Source organism: Dermacentor variabilis, chromosome 9, assembly GCF_050947875.1.
Source record: "Dermacentor variabilis isolate Ectoservices chromosome 9, ASM5094787v1, whole genome shotgun sequence".
In the NCBI taxonomy this organism is placed as follows: Eukaryota; Metazoa; Arthropoda; class Arachnida; order Ixodida; family Ixodidae; genus Dermacentor; species Dermacentor variabilis.
The window spans coordinates 66,531,813-66,559,674 of NC_134576.1; the positions used below are offsets into that span (position 1 = coordinate 66,531,813).

At 43.3% G+C, this 27,862-nt stretch overlaps 1 protein-coding gene across 1 annotated transcript in view; it reads right to left on the reverse strand.

The window, feature by feature from the left end:
- The window catches only part of LOC142592771 (uncharacterized), a 100,796-nt gene extending 73,617 nt beyond the window's left edge, over nt 1-27,179 (reverse strand). The window contains exons 1-5 of the mRNA XM_075704437.1: nt 26,877-27,179; nt 23,280-23,463; nt 21,521-21,711; nt 17,950-18,159; nt 13,525-13,833 (exon numbers count right to left, since the gene is read on the reverse strand). Of these exons, the coding sequence (XP_075560552.1) occupies nt 13,525-13,833; nt 17,950-18,159; nt 21,521-21,711; nt 23,280-23,463; nt 26,877-26,967 (985 nt within the window). The 5' untranslated portion in view covers nt 26,968-27,179. The remainder of the gene's footprint in view (nt 1-13,524; nt 13,834-17,949; nt 18,160-21,520; nt 21,712-23,279; nt 23,464-26,876) is intronic.
- Nucleotides 27,180-27,862: the final 683 nt, after the last annotated feature.

Genomic DNA, 27,862 nt, shown 5'->3' on the forward strand with positions numbered 1-27,862 from the left:
GCGAACAAAGATAATTCAGCTCTTTTGAAGATAATGAAGTGGAAGGTTTACTGACGCATGCGTCGCCGAATGTTGATATGTGTCTGGCTTCTATTATCAAGCGCGTCATTTCACACCTGCTTCTACTCATGTTGACTGCTCCTTTAAATCTTGGTTTGCACTTGCATCTCTGGCAGTGGATAGCAAGAAAGCCGTCAGCGGCCACGTTGTTAACTTTGTTACTGTGTTCTCGTAGCCTGTCATTTATGCATCTGCCTGTTAGACCGAAGTAGGATTGTCCAAACGCGAGAGGAATACGGTATACCACACCGGCGATGCAATCAACGAATTTGTTTTTATGTTCTTTTTCGCGTACGCTACGTGGGATTCTTTCTGGCCTTGTGTTTTTACAGAGGCTGACCAATTTATTAGGTGCCGAAAACACAACGTTCATGCCGCTCTTTCCAGCAATCTTCTTTATGCTGTGGGAGAACCCGTGTATGTATGGGATGACGGCAACGTTGTGTCGTAAAAGTTGATCATGTCCTAAAACGTTGATCAGAACCTGGTGGATCATGATAAGGGGATATCAACCAATAATGGTCAATAAAGCTCAGATCGAGTCCGATAAGGTTGAGAACAACCGATAAGGCTGATAGGGCTCGCATCTAGACCGATAAGGTTGATAACCACCGATAAGGGTTGAAAAATGTTTATACTTGTCGGATGAAGTTTCATCAGATTAATAATGACACCTTGCTGCAGGGAGATGAAGAAATGGCACAATGCTTACGCATGCATGGGCAACTCCGAGATGAGTTTCTCTGTGAATTTTTCTGTTAGGACACGGAGATATAGTGAATATATAAAACAGTTTTGTTAATTGAGAGTCCATGTTCGCCGACGCGGACATTAGCGTGTATTATACAATACAGGGCCAGAAGAGATTATCGAAAATATTCAACTTGACCTTGAAGCCTGGTTTACGTGGTATTTAGGGAGGCGACTCATAGCCGCCGTAGCCACGGTTTATTTAGACCGGCCAGCGATGTTGCAGCGGGATCCCAGGAGGAGCAGATACTGCGGCAGCTCAGGTCGAGCGCCCTTGCGTGTTTTACACTTGCGTTATCTACACGTGAGCCCATCCTTTTCGCCTGCTTTGGAGGCGATAGCGGTGCAGCTACAATAGCATATATATCACTGCTTTGCTAACTGCACCGAAGGCAAGCATTTTTATTCGTTTGTTTGCATTGAAAGAAATAGTACTACTCTTCCTGACACTATTTTGCCGACACCAATGAGTAGAAAACGCCTGCGAACTACACTTCGAATGCTATGCGATTGCGCAGCAATGTAGGATGACGAATCGGCAGAAGGAACGGAAATGTTGCTGCCTTTATGTGTTATAGGCAATCAAAAGATATGTGTGCGGGAGCAACTTGGCAGGCACACACACACACACACACACACACACACACACACACACACACACACACACACACACACACACACACACACACACATATATATATATATATATATATATATATATATATATATATATATATATATATATATATATATATATATATATATATATATAGAGAGAGAGAGAGAGAGAGAGAGAGAGAGAGAGAGAGAGAGAGAGAGAGAGGGAGGGAGAGAAAGAGAAAGAAAGTAACTTGATTTTTCAATGGGCCAAGCGTATTTAAAGAGATAATATGCATAACTTCGCGATTATCGTTGGTTGATTTACCGAACAGTTTCCGCCCGTGGACCGCCTTTTTCTCAATAACTATATATAAATATATATGTAAGGAGATCGACAACGAGCCTTCGGAGAGCGCTATAAGGGGAAACGCCGGGAGATCAATAATACTCGGCTGCCCTAATTGTCGGGAATGGGAAACGGGAAGAGGAATAATGAAGGAAGCAAGCAGGGTGGAGGGGGGTAGTCAGTGTGCGCCCATCGGCAATGGAATGTTCACTCGTGTGTACAGTCACAAATGCTCGTCTAGTCCCTTGCTTCGACGACACGCTTTAGCCTTTGGTGACCTTGTGTTGCTACCACTTTTCGGACGAGGTCCCTGGGACTTCGCTTTCGAGAAAATTATGCCGTTTAATCGGCTGAGACTAACCAATCGAAGCATATCGTTGAGAGTCGTGAATTATTTCCGAGTAATCTCGTAAGGTCGAGGAAGGTTCAGGAAAATCTTTCATACCGTTGAGAGAAGCAAACATGACAGAAGGTGACTATGTATACGTATAGGGACATAATGTTGCACGCAACGCCTTAACGCCTGCGCTCTACTCACGAGCAAGGTACTTTTGAGCGCAGACTCCATAGGAAGGTTACGAAGTGTGATTCTCGACCCCTTATTTTTGGTTGTGTTGAAATTGTTCTAGGCAATAATCAAGTATGTACTGTCTTATCCAGATACTACCACTTTCTGCGACGTCAGTGGTATCTGGGGCAATACTTTGAGCTAGCCTAGCCACGAACGCTACGCTTTTACTTCCTGTTTTTATCACGAGCCGGTAAGATATTTGATTCGGCATGTCGTCGGTGCGTGCTACTAATATGAGTTTGCCGAATACTCTATTAAGTGCCTAATGAAACGAGATCGAAGTTTTAAGTCCACCATTCCTTCTAGATTTTATACAGGCGTTGAGTTGAAAGACCTAGACGTTCATGATTCATGACTTATTGAAAATTTTGCCAGTGGTGAATGCTTCTCTTTATAATATAAAAGTAGCATTTGCAGAGGTATACAAGCTCCTGAATACATGCGCCACGTGTGCGTCAACTATATATGTGTGGAATACGATTGCCCCAAACCGCAGAAATGTTTTCGCTTATATACTAATTGTCAAATCTAATGTCTTGTGAGAGCAAGTCCCTCTGGTAAGCCTGAAAAATTAAAGTATGTACAATACGTGCAAGCAATAAATACACAAACACACTAATAAAAATTCACAAACAAAAATCAAATCATAGGTTACTCCATTGTGCAACACACATGACTCTAGTGGACGCTCTCGATTTTGTGTTGCCGCCGTCTGGAACGTCTTCTTGTCAGAGCCTTGGACTGACCAGGGTGCTTTGCTCGCTTAAGAGGAAGCTTTAGCTCGGGCCCAACTCCGACGCGGCCTATTCAAATACATGTAAAACGCAAAAACGTTTTTATGAGATAACCGCTGGACCGATTTTGATGAAATTTGTTGCATATGAAAGAGAAAGTTAAATTCTAGTGACTGTTGGAAGCGGAATTTCGATTTAGGGCTTCAATTTTCTTAAAACGATTTTCAAATATTTGACCATTTGAAAAAAATAGAAGCACGAAGTTTACAAATTCATAGCTCTGCATCAAGAACTGATATCGCGGTTCTGCAAATGGCACCCTTTAGATCATTCAAAGCGGACAAAGTAAATATTTCATTTTACATATTACGTGAATTTGTTACGTTGGTTACAACGGTTTTGCAAAAGTTGCATTTCTCTATGATTAAATTTTTTTATATTCATGTGTAACATATCAATTTTGTCCGCTTTAGATGCACTATTAGGTACAATTCACAGAATTGTATTATCATTTTTAGTGGTTGAGTGACAGAGTTGTGAACTTGATAGTTTCGTTTTTAGAAAATTTTCGATTTTTGCCAATTTTTAATAAAAAATTGACAACCTAACTCGAAAATTCGAAACCAACAGTCACTATATTTTAAGTTTGTCTTTTAAATGCAACAAACCGCGTCAAATTTGGTGCAGTGGTTGCCGAGAAAAACGAATTCTCCTTTTACATGTATTTAGATAGGAGCACTTGAGCTAAAGCTTCCTCTTAAGCTATGGTACTTGTGGTTTGCGATTTCAACACTCTCGAGGAGGTTTCCGCCCTGCGGTAAAGAGAATATTTCTTTTGTCAATTGCAGTACTTCGCTTCCGCGCGCAGTCCTTGGTATAACGTGCGCCATTTTGCACCGTTTCGAGTGCATCGCTGTGCACGTGCACAATTGCACCAAGAAACAACCATTGCACTCTACCATGCCCAATACATGAAAAGGGATGTGTTGATGGCATTTTTTAAGTTGCTGATAGTCTATTCATGATACAGCACTGAGCAGATTCTGAGTTTGGAACATACTTGGGCAAGTGGTAAATAATGGTGGCACCTTTGCCTCACTGGCTAAATGCCAGTAACGTTTAAGAGGACCCTTATAATAGAAGCTCTTCTCTAAATGCATGGGAACAATAAAATAATATTGACAGGCGTGCATACAATGCGTCGGATCTGATAAGGTATGTTGCATTTAAAATCCGAAAGTTTCAATGTACGAAGTGTACGAAGTGTAGCGAAGGAAATATGGATTTAGGCGATATATTTGTTTAGAAATTGTTGATAGTAGCAAAACTAAAAAAACAATGCGATGCATCACGCTTGCAGCTACATAACTAATCAGAAATCCAAACTTACATTCTGACAATATGATAGCTCAACAAGCTGCACCTATTCAGAAACTTAAGGCGAGCAAGTTCAATGTATTACACACCGCTATGAAATAGAACAATATCTACAGGCTAATCAGGCATAAGCCTCGGTGACGTTGGATGAACCCTACGTAACCACTAAACTAATACGTATCATATCTGTCGCATATCAATGTTCTAAAAAGGGTGCACAAATCTGCGCTATCTGTTTTAGTGCATACCCAGCCAACAGTGTTGTTGCGTGCCTTGTCCAATGCGATATTTGCTGTTAATTTCGCTCAGGTATAAGGAAACCAGATTACATCCTCAAGGGATGCAAAGTAAGTCTATTCGCCCTGTATGGGTTACTCTACACATCTACATTTTATTTTTATTGTTTCCTCTTTCTATTCCCCTTTCCACCACCCCCGTTGTAGGGTAGCAAACCGGATTCTCGTCTGGTTGTCCTTTCTGCCTTTCCTGTCCTTTCTCTCTCTCTCTCTCTCTCTCTCTCTCTCTCTCTCTCTCTCTCTCTCTCTCCATTTTATGAGTCCATTTCGCAGCGAAATGCGAACAATGAACGTGCCGTTCATTTATTTACTGAGGTCACTCCGAAAAATGGCGTATTGACAAGTTTTTTGTAGCACAATTTGTCGAGAACAAAGACATGCTTATCACAGAAACAATAGCTTTCTGACACATACCTCACTACACGCTTACAGATGTGATCGATACAAATAAAAGTTTTTTATTTAATTTTATGGTAGTAATGAGATGATTATTCTTTTTTCTGTTGGAAATAATCGAGGAGGGCGTGGTCTTTCTTCCAGGCAGTAATGCGGCGAGCAGCATTCAAAGGAAAGCAATAGTTGCAGGCAACTCACTGCTGCGACGTGCTATGTTCAGGCTGCAATACCACATATCTTGCGTATTTAGCCCTGTTTGTTTCTTACGCCTCAAGTGTGGCCCGTGCGGTAAGTGAGATAACGTGCAGCATACGAAGGCAGCTTTGCTTGGTTGATGACATGAGATATGCACATCGTAAAGTGAGATTGCTACATCGCGTTTGGGTACAGTAGAAGAAAAGGGCAAACGGTCAAGGTTTAGTTGGCTATAATAAGTATATCACCATAGTGGCCAAACAGCAGTGTCCTTCAAGCTCAGCAAAAGAATGGCTCAGGGGCAGGTAACGTTTATTCAAGCAGTGAAGTGTCAGCAAAGAGGAAGTAAACCGATAAAACCCATAAGGAGCACAGTGACAAAGGAACATGTGCGGAGTACTATGGACCACGTCGTACCATGTGCAATGCGCGATCACCACGTACCAACAGGCCTAGCAGGAGGCTCATAAACAACTATTCTTGGTACCGTTATACCCTTGGCGATATACAAGGAGTTATGGTTTTCTTCATTCTAGATAGTTTTCTTTTCAAACTGCATGGAACTGCATGCTGCGTTCATATGAATTTCCTGAAAATGCAGACAGTACTCGCATGGTGAATTTCAATGTCTTTCAGGTAGATAATTATGAAAATTCCCAAATTAACTACACAAATATTCACTTCTGTGGACATGTTACAATTGCAAAATTCAGGTCGAGCACTCATGGGGTCACATGATTTCTGCTAAGCAGACATGGCGTTATTACTGCTTGGCTTACGAGAAGCTTCAGCTCGGGGCCAATTCCAGTGCTACCTGTTCAAGTGTATGCAAAAGGCAGAAATGCTTTTGTAAGCTAACCCCTCAACTGCTTTAATTCAAGTATGTTGCATTTGAGAGAGAAAGTTTACTTTAGTGACTGTAAGAAGCGTAATCTTGATTTACGGCTTGAATTTTTTGACAATAATTGCCTGAAATTGGTAACTGTGAAAAAAATAAAAGCACGAATTTTACAAATATGTGACTCTGCACAAAAATCATATACCGCAGTTCTGTAACCTGCATCCGTTATAGCATACAAGGCAGATAAATTTGTTATAGTAAGTTGCAGTTTATGTAGATTCGCTAAAATATTTACGTGGGATTACAAATAACGTACTAACAAATTAGAAAAAGCATGGAAAATGCGGCGCATAGCAATTTAAGGCGATGAGCAAAATGAGAACAAGGCAGAAAGCAGAGCCCATCGCCCCTTTTCCGGCTTTCCCTTTGTTCTAATCTTGTTCATACTGATGAATTAGCAATATATTTCACATATTATACAACTTTTGTCCGCTTTGAATGCACTGCTAAAACATTTTGAAGAACTTTTATACCTTTTTCATTGCAGAGTTGCAAACTTCATAGTTTGATTTCTCGAAGTTTAGCTATATGCAACAACGTTTATTAAAATCTGCAACAATTAAAAATACCCGTGTTGTGTGACTAGGTTTTAACTTTCTCTTTTAAGTGGTACAAATCTCATGAAATTGGGTGTAATCATTGCCGAGAAACTTGATTGAGTCCCTGAACTAAAGCTTCCTCCTAAATTTTGCAAAATGCAAATGTCAGTAAGTCAGATTATTAGTAATTTAGCGCATATTTTTAATAGTAGCGCGAGTGTTACAATTTTTGAGGAAGGTAAATATTTAATTGAGAGGTAGATATAAAAGCACCATACAACGTTATCTTACACAAGCAAATAATATTTCAAACTAAAGAAAACTAAGCAGATACATACAAGGCTAAAAGTAAGCATCCATTGAAACAGATAAGATAAAGTGCAGTACGCAGTAGGTGCGAAAGTTGAAGCATGCATTTTTCTGCGCTAAAAAAACTATTTACGACTTGAATCCGGTTTTGTGACTAATGTGCAGAACGTCATATAATTTAGAGTTCACAAGAAGGTTTTCAATGTCTACTTTTTTTGCTGGAAATTAAATATATGTGGGGATTACTTCTTGCTGGCAACTTATGGTTCCTTCCTTTTTTGCCAGAGTCGGAGGGTGGCTGCAGAAAACAATCCATGTTCAGAGAAAACTCAGAAATTGATAATGACCACTTGACAGGGGAACCTTGTCTGTTTTACGTTTCATTTCTTTTAGATGTTCCTCTTCATTATTCTATTTTAAACTAAACCTTTCAATTACATCTCGCGATGGAGATTCAGCAGTTGGGTTGTGAAAACAAAAAGCGACGTCCAATTTTATAAAACGGTTTCAACTTTCATTACTTTGCTTTGCCTAAACCAACAGCTTTGATGCGCCGAGACGGCTCGCTAATGATTGTGTGTTTAGACGCAGAAATTTATGGTGGGTGCTTATTTCTCCGAGAATATGGTGGTCTCTACGCAATAAACATAGCCAACGTCCCCTGAGGAAAATTTTCGAAGGTAGTTCGTTGGCTAGATGCGTCGGTAAAAAAAAAGTCACTAAGACTTAAAAAGTAGAAAGTTGTTAAGGTGACTAGAACTCCTTAAATTTAGCGAGATACTTGCTAGGTAACCAAGACTGCCTTCCATACTGTGAAAGGGGATTGAACGCTTTAGTATAGGCTGGCTTACCTGCGATGGTGCTGCTCTTTCCTTTTGGGAAACTCTGTTGGGGAACAGGGATACTGTGCAGACCGGATTGTACAGCCAGTTGTACAAGACCATGGCGATCACCCCTGCCACCGTAGGAAGAAGCGTTGTAATAAATACGGATTCATCGATACTGCAGGAAGCCAAACTTCAGCGCCTTCAGGGTGACTATGTGGAAGCACATCGCTCCCTGACCTTACGCTCTATCCATACAAATACTGTTCTTTCTAGATTTATATCAAGCGCATATTTTCCGATATTTGAGGCGGAACTTCAAACCATAAAACAAAACGAAAAAAGGAAGAAAATTAAATATACTGAGAGGTATTCCTACATTAACGGCACCTAATGTCTTCTTATTGATAATGAACGTCATAGGTTGCTTGTGACGAGAAAAAATTTGTGTCGCAGGACATATGAATTTGTCTACTGGCGGGAGTGAGCCAACGGGATATTTCAGTTGCCTGCTCACCACGGCCAGTTACAGTTAGGTCAGTATAGCATAAGTACCGCTTCCGAATTTAAAACACAATCGCTTTCATTCTTTAGCGGTAATAGTGAAAACTTTGAAACAGTTCCCACTCTATCTGAATATAGGTTCTTGCCATTTCATGGACCAATGAATGTTAGCGTCCCCCTAGTTCGTAATCATAGAGTCCTCCTTATAATATTCTGGTCATTTCCCTTCCATACGTGATTATAGGCTTCTTGCATAATGCAGGCAACGTTGTGTTAAAATTGGCATTCCACCGTCATAGGCAAGGGTAGACGTGCGGGTGAGTGCAGGACGCACTTAGGAAAGTTAGTTGGCCTCCAAAAGGACTTCTTCTTGGGCAAGATGGTGCTGAGATTTCCTAGGTATACTTTGTGGCGCAAAATACATTTCTTGAAAAGGGACAGAAGACAGAAAGACAGTGAAGCGCCAAGCTACCAACTGTTTAATGACAGCCTGAACAAACGCATACAAGAGAAGACAACTTCCGCTCATGCGCAGGTAGCCAAGGTGTGACAGGACAACATGGTAATGATAACATACTTTGGCTAAAGCGCATTTCTGCGGAATATAGTACGGTAGATGTGTCGCTCACACAATTACACAAAAAGTTGACACAAAAACTGGCCTCGCGGGTTCTGCCACAGGCCGTGAAGACAGGTCGCCATAGTCTTGCAGGAGTATATTTAAAGGGGGAGCTTTAAGAACCCCGCTGCGCAGAAAATACGGCTTTAACACTGCGTTAACCGTGAGCAAAAAAAAAAGTACTAATCACAGCTTTGCGCGAGCGGCATTTCTACAGGCGCCAATACACTCCGACGTAACGCGCGCGCGCGCGCGCGCTCGTCATGGCGACGTTACGTTGGCGAAAACACGACCCCCTACAGTCCGGCGGCATCTGGCGCCGACGCGACCGGCGGCATTCGGCGCGCTCGGACGTCGTCCGGCGCCGAATGCAACCGACTGCATTTCGCGCCGACCACGCCGAGCAAGTTAGCGCCTAGCGCCCTCTCTCGTCGAGGTAGAGACTCACTACTCGGCCGCAGCCAATGACAGTGTGGCTGGCATGTGACGTTCTCTGACGTTCCCTCCACGGAGGCGGCACTGGCTGGCCGGTTTCTCGCAGTCCTTTTTTTTTTCCTTGCCTGCTGCAGTTTGTTTCCGACACGAAATAGTTACCACTTCAGTAAAATTATCTCGAACGTGTGCCTGTTATGCAAAGCAGCGCCTAATACACTAGCACCAAGCTACTGGCGAGATCGGGAGCCGCGACGTGTGGGCATTTCACGGGCAGACAGCACACACCTACCGTCTGAGCGAGGCTGCTCGCTTCGCTTGCACGTTTGCCCTTCGCAACGACTGCGTCTAGTAAACCATTGTATTTAATTACGGGCGACCTAAATGTAAAGTGTTAATTGTTTTGGCAAAAATAAGCGCTCTTTGACGAGCTCGCGTTGGATCGCCAGCGCCGTCGGCCGCAGCGTCCGCCTAGCTAGGCCTACCGGCCCTATCACTGGTTGTTGGCGGAGCCGTCAGTAGACAACGCGCCGTCGTGAAGTGTTCCGTCACTCGCAGGGGCATAATTTTATTGACAGTATTCGCGTAAAGCAAAGCAGTGTTGTGCAGAGTTGTTTGTATTGTGTTTTTCGGTGTGGATATGAAGTGAAGCTGGGGGGCTGTATCTGGGCGGAGCTTACGCGCCGCTCAATCTTTCGGATGCACGCACCGTGTGCCCCGAATCGTAGTATGCCGCACGTCGGATCGGACGCCGAATCGTACCGTGTGTCTCCTGCTTAATTTCGTCTTGCGGAATGTGTCTGCATCCGTGCCAACGCCGAGCAACAGTCCGGCCCGCGGTCGCTACCGACTGAGAAGCGCGCGAAAGATTTGTTTCGATGTTCACGACAGGCGCCACGGAGCGGCGCGGTGTACTGCGCATGCGCTACTACAGCTGCAGCAGGGGCGCGGCGTTGTACTGTAGGGGGACGGATTTACGCCTAACGCGGCGTAGCCGACCTGCCGTGACGTAGCGCAACCACCGCGCGCGCGCGCGCCGGGTCACGTCGAAGTGTATTGGCGCCTTACCAATCAAAACGTAGCGCGCGCCGCTCGGTTACTTGCAGCGCCACCAGATGGCGCTCGCTTCCACGCATCCATGGCAGTGGCGGCGCAGTCCATGTAAGGCGTGATGTAAGAGAAAGAAAAAAAAAAGAAAAAGCTCGCCTTCGTGCATGGTGTTCGCCGCCAGCGCTTCCCGGTAGAGATTGCGGTTGCATATCCTGCAGTTGCCGGGAAGCGCGAGAAGCAGTAAGAGACCCTTGAATGCCATCCCGTTCTACACTTAAAGGCTAAGCTTAAAGGCTAAGCGTCCTCCAAATTTTCAGAGGCTGAATGAATCGAATAGTGGCAGAAGTGAACCGAATCCAGTGGGGAATAATTTTTGTTTCATGATTGATCGAGCGGAGTTGATTCTGAATCATTTGAAAGATATTCACGAATAGCGACTATTCGATTGAAAGGCTAAACCAAACAGCACAATATCCAGTGGTTTATTCGAGAGTTTCGGATATTCCTGCACTTCTACTAATGGACTGTCAAACCTATTCGCACATCCTCCTCCTCCGACCAACAGGAGGAGCTCCAACACACTCTCCATTGATCTTCACTCCATCGGCGCTCTTACGAAGAGCACACTTGCCCTCCTCTCCACAACGCCGAGGTGACGGACGAGTTTTGTATTTCCCTTGAACGTTGCAACATGTCTCGTCAACAAGCTTGCCGCTCGACGATCGTCACGATTGTTACAATGACTCTAGATTTGTCTAAGCATCCTGATTATCAAATCAGAAGTGAAGATGGGCAAAAAGCTTCACAGAGCTCGACCTGACCGATATTCCATGAAGTTGATGTTGGACTTTCAGCTCGAACTTGTTTCCTGAATTCGAGGTTGGTTCCGAATGTCAAGTGTAGCTATATTCTGAGTCGTTGTTCTTAATACTGTAAACTTGTACTGTCGTCTCCGATATAGCATGTTAAAGCGATGATACAGCGGAAAAGGAAGCATTTCCCTAAAACGTCTCATCCATAGGAGGTTGCGGCTGAAGAAAGAACATGCTGTGTTCGGATGTGTAGTTGCGCAGGTAAACTATAGAGAAATTCAGATATATTTCAAAGCACGTAAAATTTCACAGCAGCAGAAAGTGTAATAGATACAGCGTACTCAAACCCTTTGAAGGATGCCACATATACGCCTACGCAGCTGCAGAAGACTTTGACTACGAAGCTGGTCACCATCGGGCATTCATCGTTAATGAACCTCACATATAAAGTTAAGGTCGAAATTATTAACGGCACTCACAGACTGTCAACACTCACCAGTCTCCTCATGCCCACTGACTTACATGAGATTGATGTCAAAAAAGGGAGGCCTATCGCATGAGGCATGAAGCATGCCACATGTTTCAGACCACTAATGTGTCTAGAGACAGGGGGACTCGGAAATGCTTGCCCTTTCAGAAGGGCAGATCCCTATCCTGGTTGGAATCTCCATACATAGCAAAAAGTTCACAATGCTTGATACTGGGGTATATGTACGTTGATATACTTAATTACACATATTCTGCGAAATATTATTGTCTGAATCTGCGTGCGTCAGCCATACCGTTACTCTGAGTAGGCAAGGTGATCAGCGTAGCCTTTCTGACCAGAGCTTCACCATCCACGCCTTGCGTGATCATTCCACGCCCGCAATAGTGATACAACAAGAAGTAAGGTACAGGCCCTTGTGTATAGCGACGTCTCGCTGCTCAGTTCTAAAGTTCCTAACTGAAACGATCGCTTCAATGAACTGTCAGTATTTAATGAAAAGCGAACAGCGAATCGGGTTGGTCAATGAATGGATGGAGATAATGAGAATACTCGTTTAAACGGCTAGGTGGCTCATCACGTTTATGTTATCCTCGAAATTACTGCGCGGTAAAGCACGGCTGGGCTAGAGAGGAGGCGCGTACTTAACCCGGCGGGGATAAAGGTGAGCTGCGAGGTGTTGTGCCCTGAAGCTGTACACCAGGCGTGTCTTAATCATATGGCCAGATCTTCGAACGAATGTGATTCAAAGAGCCCTTCGGATGGTCACAGTGATAGTCGTCTGGCTGAGAATATAGATGATGCCAACTGTGCAAAAGCCAAGCGCTCCACTCTCTAATGAATAGCCGAAATAATTTTCCCAATTATTTTACTTACTCAGACTAAAATATTTATCTGAGATTTCAGTAAGGTGGGAATGAGTCATGGATGCGTGAACTATACTTGAAATTGACCTAGAAAATACATGCAAGAAATGTTCAGACCCTTCACATATTTCACAAACGAGAACAGAACGATGAAAACTCGAAATTTCCCGAGATAAAAAGGACTTCAACATCACCAATGTGTAAAAAAATTTAATTCATAAAGTTAGACGAAAGCTAAACAAAACATAAGCATAGAACAGTCACATCAGTCAGCTCAACGCGCACTTCAATGAAGGAAGTTGTAAAATTTGCTTGTTTGTTAATGAATTTCAATGCCTGACTATTCATAAAAGAAGAGCTCCTAAAAATTAATATGCTTTTTATACGATGGTAATGCGTAGTTGTTCTAGTGTGTTCTGCTGTGCACGGCAGAAAAAGAGGAGGAAAGGTTCAAGAAGCAGGTTCAAGAAGTGCCTTCGAACGTGCTTCGCGTTGTATGAAGGCGCCTAATCATCTATCACGTGGTTTTAACAGCTGTTTTGTGCTTTTCTTTATCGAAACAAATACCGGGGCGTGTCTTGCATGCGTAATTTCAATGAAGATAGGCACTTCGAGCTTCAATTCCGGGAATGGTTTTTGTCGACTGGTCTGTCGACGGAGCCCAATAAATCCTGGTATTCGAGTCATGTGCAGTTTAGCTGTAAAATGCAATCTTGATGCTGTATTTCACGCAATATAAGGCAGTGCTAGCTCCAAGATTGAGCTTTAAATTAGAACGCCAGTATAAAGTTCACCTGCCAGGCCTACTCGCCTGTAAAGTTATCTGGAACGTCCGACCACAGGTTTGTGTACTCACCTGCGATGAACGACCCGGCCACGATGCTGATCGCAGTCGTGCCCTGGTAAGGTTCCCCAGCGATAGTCCACTCCCTAGAGAACTCTACGAGCGCCTCAGCGTTTTGCATGCCGGCGTACATGTACATGAGGATCATCCAATGGCGTGACGAAGAGTCGGCTACGTTGAAGAAGGAAAATGTGAGGGCCGCACCCATGGCGATGCCGTGCGCCAACTTCTGCCAGAACGGCATGTTTGGTGCGACTTCCATTTGCACCAGATGATCTGTCAACACGACGGCGAACATCGTTGTCATCACAAAGTGGGTACCTGATCGGAAGAAATGATAAAACTTTAGGACTCACTTTTTTTTTCTTCCACACTAAGTGCCAAGATTTCACTCACAAGTGTTTCTGCAGAAGTCCGTCCTCATGCGGACTTCGAAAAATGTATGAGACATATTCGGCAAGTGACAAGTTATATTCCCCAAATACTGTGGCGTCACCATGCCGCAGATGGCGCTGACAAAAATGCAAGAACGCTACTGCAGTGAGAACGAACCAGAGACTATTATTATATTTTGCCATTATTATTATTATTATTCTTTGCTTTGAAAATATGCTCTTGCACTGCGTCAAGCATGACAAACAGGCTACGAGTAGTTTATTCGAAGCAATGCTCCCGCGCAATCGACGAAGAACTTCAGAAATAATAGCAGGTACAGTCGAATGCAAAAGCTAAAGGTCCGGAAGTACCGCGAAATTTTTTGTCCTTCACGGCATAAACAGTGAAGTTCAGCCACACTGCCTACGTTCGAATATTTGGCCAGCATCGTGGGTCAATACAATTTCACATTGCACATCTGCGCTAGAAGAAAAGTGTTTTTGCTGATGCCGTGGTCTCCAGACTCTTGGACTCAATTGTACGTACGTACGAGAACAATGGTGTGCATGCATAAGTGCTCGCGTTGACTTCTCCCCATTGCAGGAGCAGCCTATCTGACTACTTCTAGGCGTGAACATTTTCCGTGCATCCGCGTCGGAGGTCTGCGACGGAGTTCGAAAAACATGAGTTCAGAGCGGCGTTTGTTGTATAACAGTGTAGGAGACATTATGGCGCTGAAAGTACTTTTCGCAAAGGCCAAGTGTTCGAACAAGGCTCTTGGAACCAATTAGCGCAGGTATTCACACTTGGAACATGCGGAGGGCGGACGAAGCACCACGAGAAGATGGGCAGCGATGAAACGGATTTTTAGGTGCCCTTCTTCGAGGTGATTTTTCCACCGTCTAGGTGTTGAATTCCAATGCGCACATATGCCGCTGCTTACCGGGGCAAATTGAACATACTGTTTTTCCATCGTGCACAAACTCTGAAGTTGACCAGAAAATTTTACGGAACGCGGGATCTGAAAAAAAGAGAAGCTGAATGTATCGTCAGGCTCACAACGCAGCCTGGAATTCGCATTTCTCGCATCTAGTACCACACGGGAAAAATAATATTATGTACTGTTTTACTGGCTCTTGTTACAGGCTGGAAATTCAACGTTTTGCTAGATTCCGTGGTCCATAAACTTTCACGGCCGACTGTACCCTTTTTGAGGGACTATGCGTGCTGTTACTTGCCACCTTACATCGTTACTTGATCTCCTGCCCAGTGAGCAAGATATTAAGCAATCACAGACTTCTCCCTCGCAAGATATTCATATTCGCATTGCTAAACACAACATAATCAACCACACAAAGCAGCAGCAATCTCAATCTTCCAGTTTGCCTAAGTGCATACTGCGTGCGGTCAATTTCCCTCTGTTAAGGTATCACATCACTTTCGAAGTAAAACTTGCAAAACACTTCGACGTAAAATGAAAGTCTCACTTCATTTTTGACTAAGTATTTTCTTGATGTTGTCTTGTTTTTAGCACAGCTTAAGGTAAGTGTCGCAAAATGTATTCCCAGGTGTCACGAAAAAGAAAATAGGGGACACGTGAGCACTTCTTATGACTTGTGAAGGCGAAAGCAGTCAGGTTCAACTGAACACCGCTGAGCGGTTGTTCGAGTTATGAACTCCTAGCGGGCCACCGAGTGCGTTGATACACTTGGCCAGCGCCTCTTAGACAGCACAAGGCCAGTGCACTTTGATCCGTGACGTCATGCCACCTTGACCTAGTGACATAAAATCTAATGGGAACGCTCCCGCGTAAGCCGTGGCGATTTTGACACCACCGCTTTCGTCACGCCGGGCTTGGCAATTGCAATTTTGGTCCAAATAGCATGATGTCGTAAAGCAGTGTTCACAGGCCTGCTAACACGGAGATGCTGGTTTAGCACACTGGGTAAGACGCTCGGCTTCTAAAAATTAGGTAGTAGACCCGAAACTGACTACCATCAATGCTTTTCATTTCGAAGTTATTCTTTTTATTGCGATAGCGACTATATGGACAGTCCAGGCAAATTTCTGCCGTCGCCGTCCCCGTGAGGTTCTGCATCAGGAAGGGAGAAGAGGCGTTCTTCTCCGGCGGCTGCTCCGGTGCCTCGATGTCCTCCTCGCCTCCCGCTCTCTACACAGTGGGTACAACCGCGGCGTCTACTACGGCGTTGGCCACGCGAATCGCGGTCGCCGTAGTAGATGCCTTTGGTGGGCGCCGTAGGGATGCGTTGCCGGCGCTCGTGTGTCTTGAAAGCGGTCTGCGACGTTCCTTAAGCGTGCGCCCGCGCGTGCCTCATCTTCAAAGCGATCTTCAATTCTTGCAGAGTGCGCGTAGTGCTAGCAGCTTAATATGTGCCGTGCTTTCGACGTTTTCGACGTTTTGTACGCGTTGAAGCGACGCATGCGCGGAGTCATATAGGCTCACGGCTGCTGCCGCCATTTATAACTCCAGCGTTCTCACTAACAGTTTCCGCTGTCATAAGCGATGTGTGTTCACGTTTACCTGTGCGCGCCTGACACCCTGCTGGTTAAATTCGCTAAAACACCTTAATGGGCTACTTAGTTTGATTCCATGATAGAGTGTGGAAGCACGACGGAATGACGACGCACAAAGAAGCTGACAGACAAAGACAGCGCTCTCTCTATGTGTCTCTTTCTCTAGATGTCCTCGTTGAGTCACGCTAGCGCATTCTACCACTGTTGATTTAATTATTAAGCGAATGTTTACAAGTCTACGCGGCCGATCAAGCTACTATGCGCACTTCGTACAGCTACCTACTAACTTTCTATCGCAATCAGTGCTTCGCCTTTCCGGCTGAACTACTACTTTTTTATAAATCACTTTTTATATTGATTGCCGAGGTGAAATTAGAGCGCAAGAGAGCTTGTGCGGACAAGAAAGCCTTAGGTAACACAGGCTCCGGAGAACAAGAACGAGAGTGGCGTGGCTTCATGGCGATGCCCTCTCCCCACACGCAACACCTGACTCGCCATCGCTACAACACGTGGTCTCTTTCGCGCGTTCCGCTCCATTGAGGCACGCACGTGACGGGGCGTCGCAGCCAACGGCAATTTAGGTGCCTTTTGCTGCTACAGACGCCGGCTTTTTTGCTCAACAGATCATTTGATTCTTTCGCATCAATAAACCAATTGGAAGTTGCCGCCCATCCTGTCATCTTTTTTTTTTGCTTGTTTTCTTCTCTCTTCGTTAACACCGAACATGAGGTGTGCTAAACGTAAGACCATGCCGTACCAACTTGCCCAATCTGCCACAATTGGCTTGACGTTATCTTGTTACGCTTTCCGTTATCATTTAATTTGAGTAGCTCTTTTTCTTGAAATCTTTTGGCTAGTTATGTTCCAATTCGTGTTGGACAAATGACTGTTTGCTGATTAGTTGTTACGCATAGTAATTGTTTTCGTTTACTATTTATAATAGTTTGTACCCCATTCGCAGTCATTGTATTGGTCTAGTCACGGGGCATTTTGGCTATCGGTTTAATCTTTCCTAATCGTGTATTAAAAATTCAATTGACAGACCCGCTTAGGATATTTCTATACATTCCGCCTCTCCGTCTCCTCGAGGCAGCCTAAATGCATGTACCGGCGTCGCCACTTGTCTGCGAGACCTCTTGTAGCAGGTTTTGAAAGTCCGCTTTCCGGCTATTTTTGGAGTGTACTATCTTCATATTAATTTCTTTCGTGTTTCGTCCAAGCTGACAGGTGACGTGTAGCTTCTTCACGGCAGAAATAATGTTCGCATGTGTTCAGTGATACCGATAACTTGAGTTTCTTCTCTAGCCCCATACTATAGTGTTCAGAAAATCGATATATTTTTTCTTGTCAGCGTTCGCCTAGAACTTCGAGCCTGTAGGTAGAAAAAAAGTGGCTGATTTAAGTATTTTGTACACTTTGTTTTGGCTGTCTTCAAGAATGATCGCTGAAATTCAAATGGGGCATGAAGCTCGAAGTTCTCGGTATTTTTGTGCATACGTACTCTCTATGGCTTGTTAGGGCACTTACCGAAGTATCCGATTGCCCAGTCATCGTCCACCACCGCCATCAGTACCATGGCGCCGATGCGTGATGTTACTATGCCAAGCCTCCATGCCATGTGCAAAATGATGCCGGACCAGGAAATTGGCGGCCATTCAGGATGTCGACGTCGCTGGTTTATGTCGTAAGCCGCCATGCACCATGGTAACAGGATAAGGGAGTGAATGGCAGTGCCAACTGCATGCAAATAATTTTTTATGTTGTATTTTATTGACACAAACGTCGCCCTAAATTTACGTGTATTTTCTAACATTCCTCTTAACATTCGGTATCATAATCGCTGCCACAGACACGTTAAAGTCATCAACGCTGAGTATTTGTAACACATAATATTGAAAATTTCATCCGTCACGTTCTGTGTTGAGAACCATGAATTATGCTTTATGTGTACCGTTTCAATTTAGGTATCATGAATGCATTAAGGTCGCCTAACTATATTTCACTCTTGGCAAAAGCGGTACCATCGAAATATGTTTGGTCTGAGCAATACAATGTTGTATATGCCCATCGCGATCTCTTAGAGCGAAACAATGCTTTGGCACACAATGTTTTTATACCAAATAAAGTCTGAAAACGCACAGATACTATTTGGCAGCATACATTAACAAACTTCCGACAAGTGCACTTCTTACACAAATAAAGAACTAGCTAAAAAAGTCGTTGCGTATCATTTATTCAATTCAGTTTATGACGCTTTGCTTCAGCTATTTTTATTAATGCAACGTCTAAAAGAAAATTGGTTTATCGTTCTCTGCAATTTTCTATCTACCTTTATTTCAAGTCTTATTTTCTTTAGAGGGAACACGTACCACTAGCTTGTCTCCTTATTGCATAAACCTGAAAGATCTGTTTTGTGATCGCACGTATCTTGTTTCAGTCATGTACGTGAATGTTTCAGCCTATTTTTATTGACCTTTTCTTACGTTCACGCGTTTTTCTTCAGCTTCTATCTGATCGTGTTTCCCACATTTACGCTATTTTGCTAAGTTTGACACGTTAATTTCAAGCCTGTTTTATTTTGCTGCTTGAAGCAATGAAATACGCACTTGTATACCCTGCGTGGCTTTAGCTGCCGGCCAAGTGCTAGCATACAACCCCTATGAGTGAAATCAGGTATGATGATCTTAACTGGAGAGACTGACAAGGACGTAGCATCAATTCAACAGTAAACCCATAGACATAGCCGAGTGATATAAATATATTGACGTCATCATGAACGAAGGAAAGATCAAAGCGAAAAATCGATAAATATATCCTGAAGACAAAGCCGAAGCGGAATACATCAATAATGAAACAACATTGGGATTACGATAAACATGGTTTGGTGCTATGATCAGGAGAAGGTGCAATAGCGCTTGTGCTAACAATCCCAAATGTTATTCTGCGCTTAAAATTATATATCTTTTCGCGGTTCTAAGTTAAACAATGGTCGGGGGGCCGATTGCTACTGTGGACCCACGGTATAAACACAAATTAGACAGTACGGCGTGCTATGGGTTGAAACTCTTTTGGAGAATGAGGAGCACATACAAAAATTATTTTGGCCGGAAGATGCTGAAGAATGGATGAAAATAAATTATCTCATGGAGTTCGCGAATATTTGTACCTCAATATCGTCCACGGAGGATGAAGAAGCGGTTGGCTGCGAAGTACTAGGTGAATGGAAATGTAAACCAACAGCCAGGAATAAAAAGAAAAGAAAATGGGAGAAAGAGGCACAGTAAATTAGATGCAAAAATAATGAAGAAAAAAATTTGTAATGCAAATCTACAGCAATGCAAGGAAGAAATGAGAAAGAAAGCGCTGTAGCACAACACAAGTGCAGTGCCTCGTTGTTTGAGGCCCGGACAGGTTTCGAAGGACTTAAATATACCGGAGCAAATATTCGCACCATGATGACGCATGAGTCTGCTGCGCCATAAATCTGGAGAAAACTGAGCGCATCTTTATGGATTGCGCAGGCATTCAACCAGTGAGACGCGTAGGTTCAGAGCTTTGTGACGTACCGACAAGGGCACATACCAACCCTCGCTGAAGGTAACGTCCACCTTCCAGAACCGCTCAGTTTCAAATAATGAAACATTATTCGGTAAACAGTCAACGTATGCAAACTATGCTTAAAGCATTAGTGAACAGAAGGAGTGAAGATATTTGTAGATCCGGAGTCATTACAGCACAAGCATAATATTTAGCTATATGTCCTAATGAGGTGAGAAAATCTCAAGGCGAGGTGGAGAAAAATGCTGTAGGGCTATGCATGTATACAATGCCTGGTTAGCTCGAGCAGGCCAGCTCGACATTTGGCGCCGGCCGGTTTCGAAGCGGATTCAAATAAATATCATCGTCGTCGTCATCTGCCTTACACCTCTCCGATAACATCGCAGCCAGTGTTCCACAAACGCTTATGCGTTTACTTGGAAGTGACAACTATCAGCTGTCCGTTCTCATGGCAAGGTGCGGTGGCTTATTCCATGCTTACTCGCCCTGAGTTAAACAAGGCGAGAAGGTGTAGCACAGACGTCTATGCGATTGGCACCTTTGTTCCTTTTACGCTCGTTCTTAGGACGGCACTTCCGGTGTCAACCGCTCAAGCTGTGGTATACCAGGACATCTCAATTTCTTCAAGCTATCGTTTGTACTTTAATGCAAACGATAGCTTGAAGAACTTGGGGACATTTCTGGCTGTGTGAGACGAATGTTCCTCAAAGAGGCCAACCGTAACAGTGGCTACAGCGTTGTCATGCTGAGCATGAGGTCGAAGGTTCGACTCGTTATCGCGCTAGTTGCGGCGGAGAGTGAAAAAGATCTTCTGCACAGACTCTGGTTGACAATAAAGAATCGCAGGTGGTTAGTATATATCAAAACAAAAAATAAATAAATGAGCAAATAACTAAACCAACAAATAAAATAATTAGTAGATACCTATGAAATTGAAGACTGACGTAAAATACGTGTCTAAATTACATAATTCGCGACTGAATGAACAAGAGAAAGGGTAACCGTGGGGCCTGATTTTGGTTCATCTTAATGATATGAAGCCAAGAGTTTCAGAAGTCAAGGAAGGCATACAGGAAGTTAATTGTAGCTTTAATCCTTGTGCAAAATGATAAATTAAAGTGAAATGAAAGTGGACGAGAAACGAAGTTGCCGACGGTGGAAGCGAAACTTGCAACCTATGCATTACGCCGCGGGAGATTTTAATCACGGGCTGTGTACTCTCTCACCTAATAATATATATATGGTGTTAGCATTATATTACTCCTTTATCTTCTTCATCTGTATGTATTCGTCATCATGGCCAGCGTCATCGTCTTCAGCGCGCGACCTGCTAAATAAACCGTCGAGGTTTAACAGCTGTCTCGCATGTGGTGGAGGTGCTGGGTATATATATATATATATATATATATATATATATATATATATATATATATATAATACACATTGCGGCATTCCACGAACGCACAAGGCAGAATTACACACATATCGGACGTTCGTTATAAAGGTCCCCTTTGCACGGAAGCGCAATACACATGGATACCTGTCTGAGGCCTCCAGTCTTTAGTGTCGTACCGGATGTACGTCTGAAGCACAAGCTGAGGCGCTGACTTCAGAAAAGACTTATAGAGGTCCAGCAAGCACCGGTCACTCTTGTACTGCGTGTAGGCGTTGTAGTCCTTTAGCTCCCTCGTCTTGTCTGCGTAAAAGCAGGCCCGCAGGGTGAGCCACTGCCTGAAAGAGACAATGTAAACAAACACTTAGATAATTTGTAGGCGTGAAATTCCAAACGCTATCATCCAGTCCTCCCACTAGAATGGTCTGTATATAGAATTTGAAGAGTTTTAGCCCGCCTTTCATGCTCATTACCCACCATCTTCGGACTCACCGTAAGCATTTTTCTCTTTCTCTTTTTTAGACCCGTTCTACTTACTCAGTGCCGAATAGAAGGTAGATCTCTCAGAATTTCAATCATAATAAATTACTCTCTCTTCGCATGTTTAACCAAGCGGCTGTGTGCAAAGGGAACATATGGTGGCCTAAATAGAGTGGTTGTATTTCACGCCACTTTGAGGGAAGCGTGATGGGAAAGCGGAGAGGAATAAAGGCTAACTGATAGAGAGGCTTCTCGTATGGCTGCTGTAGCATGGTATAAGCATACGGAATCAAAACCATGGCAAGAGCAGACGAGTAAGAAAAGAGGAGGGAGGGGCGAGACTTGACTGGGAGTGCCAAAGTGTCTGTAAAATACGAGGAAACGGGCAATGGAACAAGAATGATCACAGCAACAATGAACTGCTATGCTTAATTGGACTATGGAAATAGTAAGGCAAACGAAATAAATGATAAGGGAACGAATAACTGCGTCAGAGTTCAGTCAAAGTGAAATTTTCCACAGTACGCATGAGGACGCTCCCCCAATTAAACTGCAACGGCGGGCTTGTCCCGTCCACATTCTCGGTATTTTCACGTCTGTGCGAGAGAAACGCTTGAAGTGTTAGCCACCGTCATTTGGCTCCAGAATGTGCAATATCACTACAAACGCAGGCATCACACGGTATGTGAGCTTAGGACAGAGAAACTAACCGTCAAGGTCTCGAACGGTATACATAATGGTATCGAGATATGACAAATCGAGGTGCTCAATATTGTACGAACGATAAGTATGAGGAATCAGAATGGAGTGCACATGGTAATGGAATTTCAAGCGATTCACCCAGCAAGACCGGCAAGTGAACGCCTACTTCCCGCACCCGCACCCCCCATCCCCTTCAGAAGCGATGCAGGGGTTCAAAATGGAAGCGAACACTAAGAGGTCAGCGGTCGTACTGCTAAAAAAAACGCGCAAGCATGAATAAGCTGGAGCTGGAGTCGTTCAAAGCATAGGTAACATTATAATTTAGAGATAAAGATTTATGTGAAGCAAATGTATACAAAGCAGAGAAAGAAAGAAAAGAAAGTTGCACACATGTACGCGTAAAAGTTAAAAACCTCAAGCAAACTTTAGGCGATTATATGTAGCCGCTATACAAATGCAATGCCATTACAATGAGCATCATGGGCATTGGCATCAACATCTTTATTTTATTCGTGAACCCACAGTTCACGTGATGCGCAGGTCCCTGTTATTGTTGTCGAAACAGGCAATTAATGCAGAAATATATTTTTATGTTGAACCCCCATCGATAAGCTACTTCCGTGAGAAATTTTACTGCGAACGAGTCAGCGTTTTCACTCGAAGAGTAATGTCAACCTGTTGCTCCTATTTTGGCTACAATGCGCACAATGTCGAACTGTCTTACCTGTGAAATGTACCGAAGAGCAGAAGGTTTGTGAGCCAAACTAGTCTCGAAGGACACTCATCAGCGATCTGCCAGCTTAGGCTGAACGCTTGTACCATGATGTTGGGCAGTACCGCCAAGGCAAGCATTAAACTAAAGTACACCCACAATCCATTCACATAGTAGGTATACAGCGTGTAAACATCTGCAGAAAAGAACAATCAAGCAAAATTCAGAGGAAACACAAAAGATATAATAACGGGCGACGCTAAATCAGGTAAGTACATTATTATATGAAAATTCTATGAAATAGTAAATTAACCTTGCGTAGGAAGCGGATTGATTCTTGTTGCTAAATATTACAACCAAACATTATTTTTCAAATGTTGCACACTAAATATATCGTCGTATGTCCTTATAAAGGCAGGAATCTAAAAAATATATTGTAAGTAGCCAAAATTTGACGCAGGAAGAGTACTTTATACATGCTAGACTCAGTTCCTGGTTCGTATTCTTATTGTATAATTCATTCTAGAAAGAATTGAAGTCTAGTTTTTAATTACAGGTTAACTCATATGGTACCTAAATGGCAATTTTCTAGGCAACATTGAGCTCGAATCGAATACTGCGAGAAGCGATTGAATGGAATAAATCATAATTCGTGTATTGCTTGCGAATAAGGTGCAACCTTCTCAAACAATGACTATTAAACAATTTTCGCATCCTCATAATGAGAACGTAAGGATGCTTGTAACTATGCTGTAGAGTTCATTTTTATTTCAATTAGAATACCGCAAGCTAGTACGCTGTAACAAGGTGCGATATGCATATATAGAACAGTAAGATCTGGAGTCAACCGAGGGGCCCGATTTTTATTAGTAATGTCAGAAGAAGGCAACAAACACTGACACAAATGACAACATAGGAGAAATTACTTGTGCTTAATAAATGAAATAAGGAAACGATAAGTTATTGGAACTGAAAGCGGATGAAAAAAACAACTTGCGGCACGTGGGGAACAATCCCCAACCGTGAAATGCGAAGGATTTCGGAACGTTGAAATCATTTCTCATATGCATATATGCATTCATTTCTCATATGTGCATCACTTCTGATATGCAGGAGAAAAAGAGCTTCAGGAACCAGTTTCTCTTTGGTTTCTGCTGCGAAAGAAAACTTCTGGCGATATCCTATCAATGAAAAATGGAACAAAAACAGAATCTGTGCGGATTATGATTACGTCGCATCAAGATTGAATTTTGATACCATTATTGTTCTTTGTTTCCGGTATATATGTATGTATGTATGTATGTATGTATGTATGTATGTATGTATGTATGTATGTATGTATGTATGTATGTATGTATGTATGTATGTATGTATGTATGTATGTATGTATGTATGTATGTATGTATGTATGTATGTATGTACGCTTTGCCTAACATCTTTCCTGCCAATTTGGGTCAGTGGGTAGCCCATAGTCAATTGGGTAGAGTGTCGGGCAGCTGTACTGAGCGAACGGGGTTCAAAACTAACCATTGGACCAACTTCGGTAATAGGGTATGCAAACCTGGTTACGTGCCAGTCTTCAAAGATCCTCTTTCACTAAAACTCGGTAACTGGGTATGTTACACTGGGTATTTCCTGTTCAGTAGGCATGTGCCCTTGGGTATGTGCCACTCTTCAATGAACTTCTGACGCTAACATGGGTCGCCGGATATTTGTTAATGGGTTTGTGCCGCTATTTTCATGGCAGCTAGGGTCACGCGGAATGTATCACGGGGTATGTGCCGCCTTTCATAATAAATATTCTAGAAAACATAACAATTACGCACTAACCATCACCTCTACTGATAACAGTATCTATGTAGCCAACCAACTCTAAAGGATGTATGCTCCGCCAATCTTCTTTTTATCACAGCACCAGTAGTAAGTCAGAGGAAGACATTACGTCGTCAGATTTGCGATGCGACTGCGCTGAAGTAGGATAATTGGAAGGAAAAGTCCGCAGCGCCAATGCGGTAAACGCATAGCTTTGCTGAGTGAACTGATTTCATTCAAAATTCCATGAAAAGGTTAGCCATTACTTGAACGCAGGAGAGTAAATTTTCACTATGGTCCAAAACGTTGCAGTTTCAGATTAGCTGCAACTTCGCAGCAGAAAGAAGTAAATTTTCGTTGACTAATATCTCAACTGTGCATGACGCTTTTAGGATCGCTTACATGATGTAGCCTCCGGCAGCGTACCGGTGCGATGTTGTCATTGCGAAATGTATCTAAATATCAGCAAAGAATAGGTTACTTCAACAATTTTGATTTATTAGCGGATGGCGACAGCTACAAGTCTCTTTTAGCGCTGGGCGCATTCAGGAAGTGGGTTCGGGCGGAAGCAGAATCGCAGCGGCTAAATCCACCAACCTTTCCTCAAAAAAAAAATCATGTGGTTATACGTACAAGCCCCGAACATGTCACTTTGTATTTGAAATCATAGGTCGACAAAATGAATGGGTCCTTCTGAGACTCGCCGACAAAATATATCTTTAGCTCAGTGCCCACTTGGACCAAGACTCACGCGTAGATTTGACTTTCAGCGAGAGAGTCTACTCATGAATGAGTTAGCCGAAATATGTTTGAAATGCTCGACTTATTTCCATAATGAGTAGAGAAACCACGGTGCGTTATTGTTATGCTTTGAGCTTTTGTATTATATTTAGCTGCATTTCCAGCAATGTAGAGCAACTGAAGCTGAAAAAGAACAAGTACAAGAACTCTTCGATTTTAAAAAATATGTCAGCTGGCATAATTATTTTGAGCGTTATATATAGAATGAAGCGTTGGCCATCGTTACGAGTACCCTAGGTTTATAATTTTCTACATTGTGACTTCGCGTGCTGGCACATCGTGAATTTGAATTTCGAGATATTGCCGTGCCAAATCATTGCTTTTTTATACGCGTTTATGTCGTACAGTGTTCATGTAACACCCATTCCTTCGCTGTTTTTCTAAATGCAAAACAGAGACACTTCAATTGAGAGAGTAATTTGAACAAGCAGCGGCGTAATTTCTTAATGTTCACAGCTATAAGCACTAAGTAAGTTCCAGGGTTCCTATTTTTAAGTTTGTGTCCAATGATTGTCGATTTGTTTTTGTTCATAGCATTCTTTTTTTGTTATTCTTGCCCCCGCAGTCCATCTCGATTTTGGGGATTACAGGCCAAGCAAATGCCTAACTCTTCCTATACTTCTATATTTAAAATTTAAAAAAAAAACATGCGTGAAAGGAAATAATTGCCTAGAAATTATAAACGATCAAATCGGGTATCGCTTCGAACTTGGCACATGGTGTTACCTCATCTCGAGTTTCATTCTTTCATCAGCTTCCACAGAAGAAGGTGATAAAAAGCACGGAGGTTGAATAAGATGAAAGACGAAGGGGATAAAAAGCGCTCGGGTGGATGAAGATAAAAATGTCGCATGCAGTGAAGTTAAGTCCGCAGAAGGTGGACGTTGGTGATATTACTCCATTAGTATTGATAGGTCAACAGCTGTCACAAACAAGGGGAAGTGCACATCTCGCACCGGAACAGAGCGTCGGTATATTTTTTACAAGTCCACTGACCTGTCACCAGTCCAGCGACAGAAAGAACCACACAGGAGACGGCAGATAACTTCTCCCACCACGTAACCTTCGGAACGGTTTCTTCTTCCATCGCCGTACAGCACGACGTTTTAAAACATTTGACCCACGAACACAGAACAAACGGCGCGAAATGGGCGTCGAGGGAGGAAGAAAAACAGCGAGACGCAAAGCGCCGCCTGTTATCGACAGCCCGGAAACTCTTTCTTGCCCCCTGTCTCAGTGGTGGCGGCCTCCAATGCCTCCAAGTCCTATTTCACATGTGCGCGTAGTATAGGGTCACGGAAGTCACAAGTTCCTGAGAATAATCGAGAGGCGCTCATTTGCTTACCAAAGTAAGCGCCTCACCGGAAACGGAACTTATCTTTTTTTCCCCTCTTTATTTGTCGTGGAGATTCGTGTTTTTCCTTTTCTGCTTCCGTTCTCGAAGAATAAGCCGGTGAAGTTCCGTGTTCGGCACGTCAGCGGATGCCACGTATCGACACATGCGACCTTCATCGCTGTAATACCGGAGGTATAGAGGAAACTGCGAAGGGATTACAACCATTGGCCAGTGTAGTTCGCGAGTGGTGACAGTGTGCGTCCTCGCAGTAAATAAAATGGTTTGTAACTACAGGAGCGCGTGGGCATACGACACATGACCCTCTTGAATTCGTATTTGATTCCTGAATTTGCTATTCCAAGGCGTCAAGTGTTAGTTTCTCTTCGAATACGAGTGACACCGCCAGTCGCTGGTGTATCTGGAGAAATGCGGTGCATGTCCGCATTTTTGCAAATGATTCTGCCGCAAAAGAGCCAGCAGCGGCGCGAGTTCGCGCGAATTATTGAGCGAACGCAGGTGATCAGTAATCCCCAGTCATTCAATAATTGTTCGTTTTTATCCAGCGTTATTTTGTCGTCTTGATTTAGGCGTAAGAGTTTGCAATTCACCACATTCACCATGTGACACAGAAATTGCTCGATTCAAA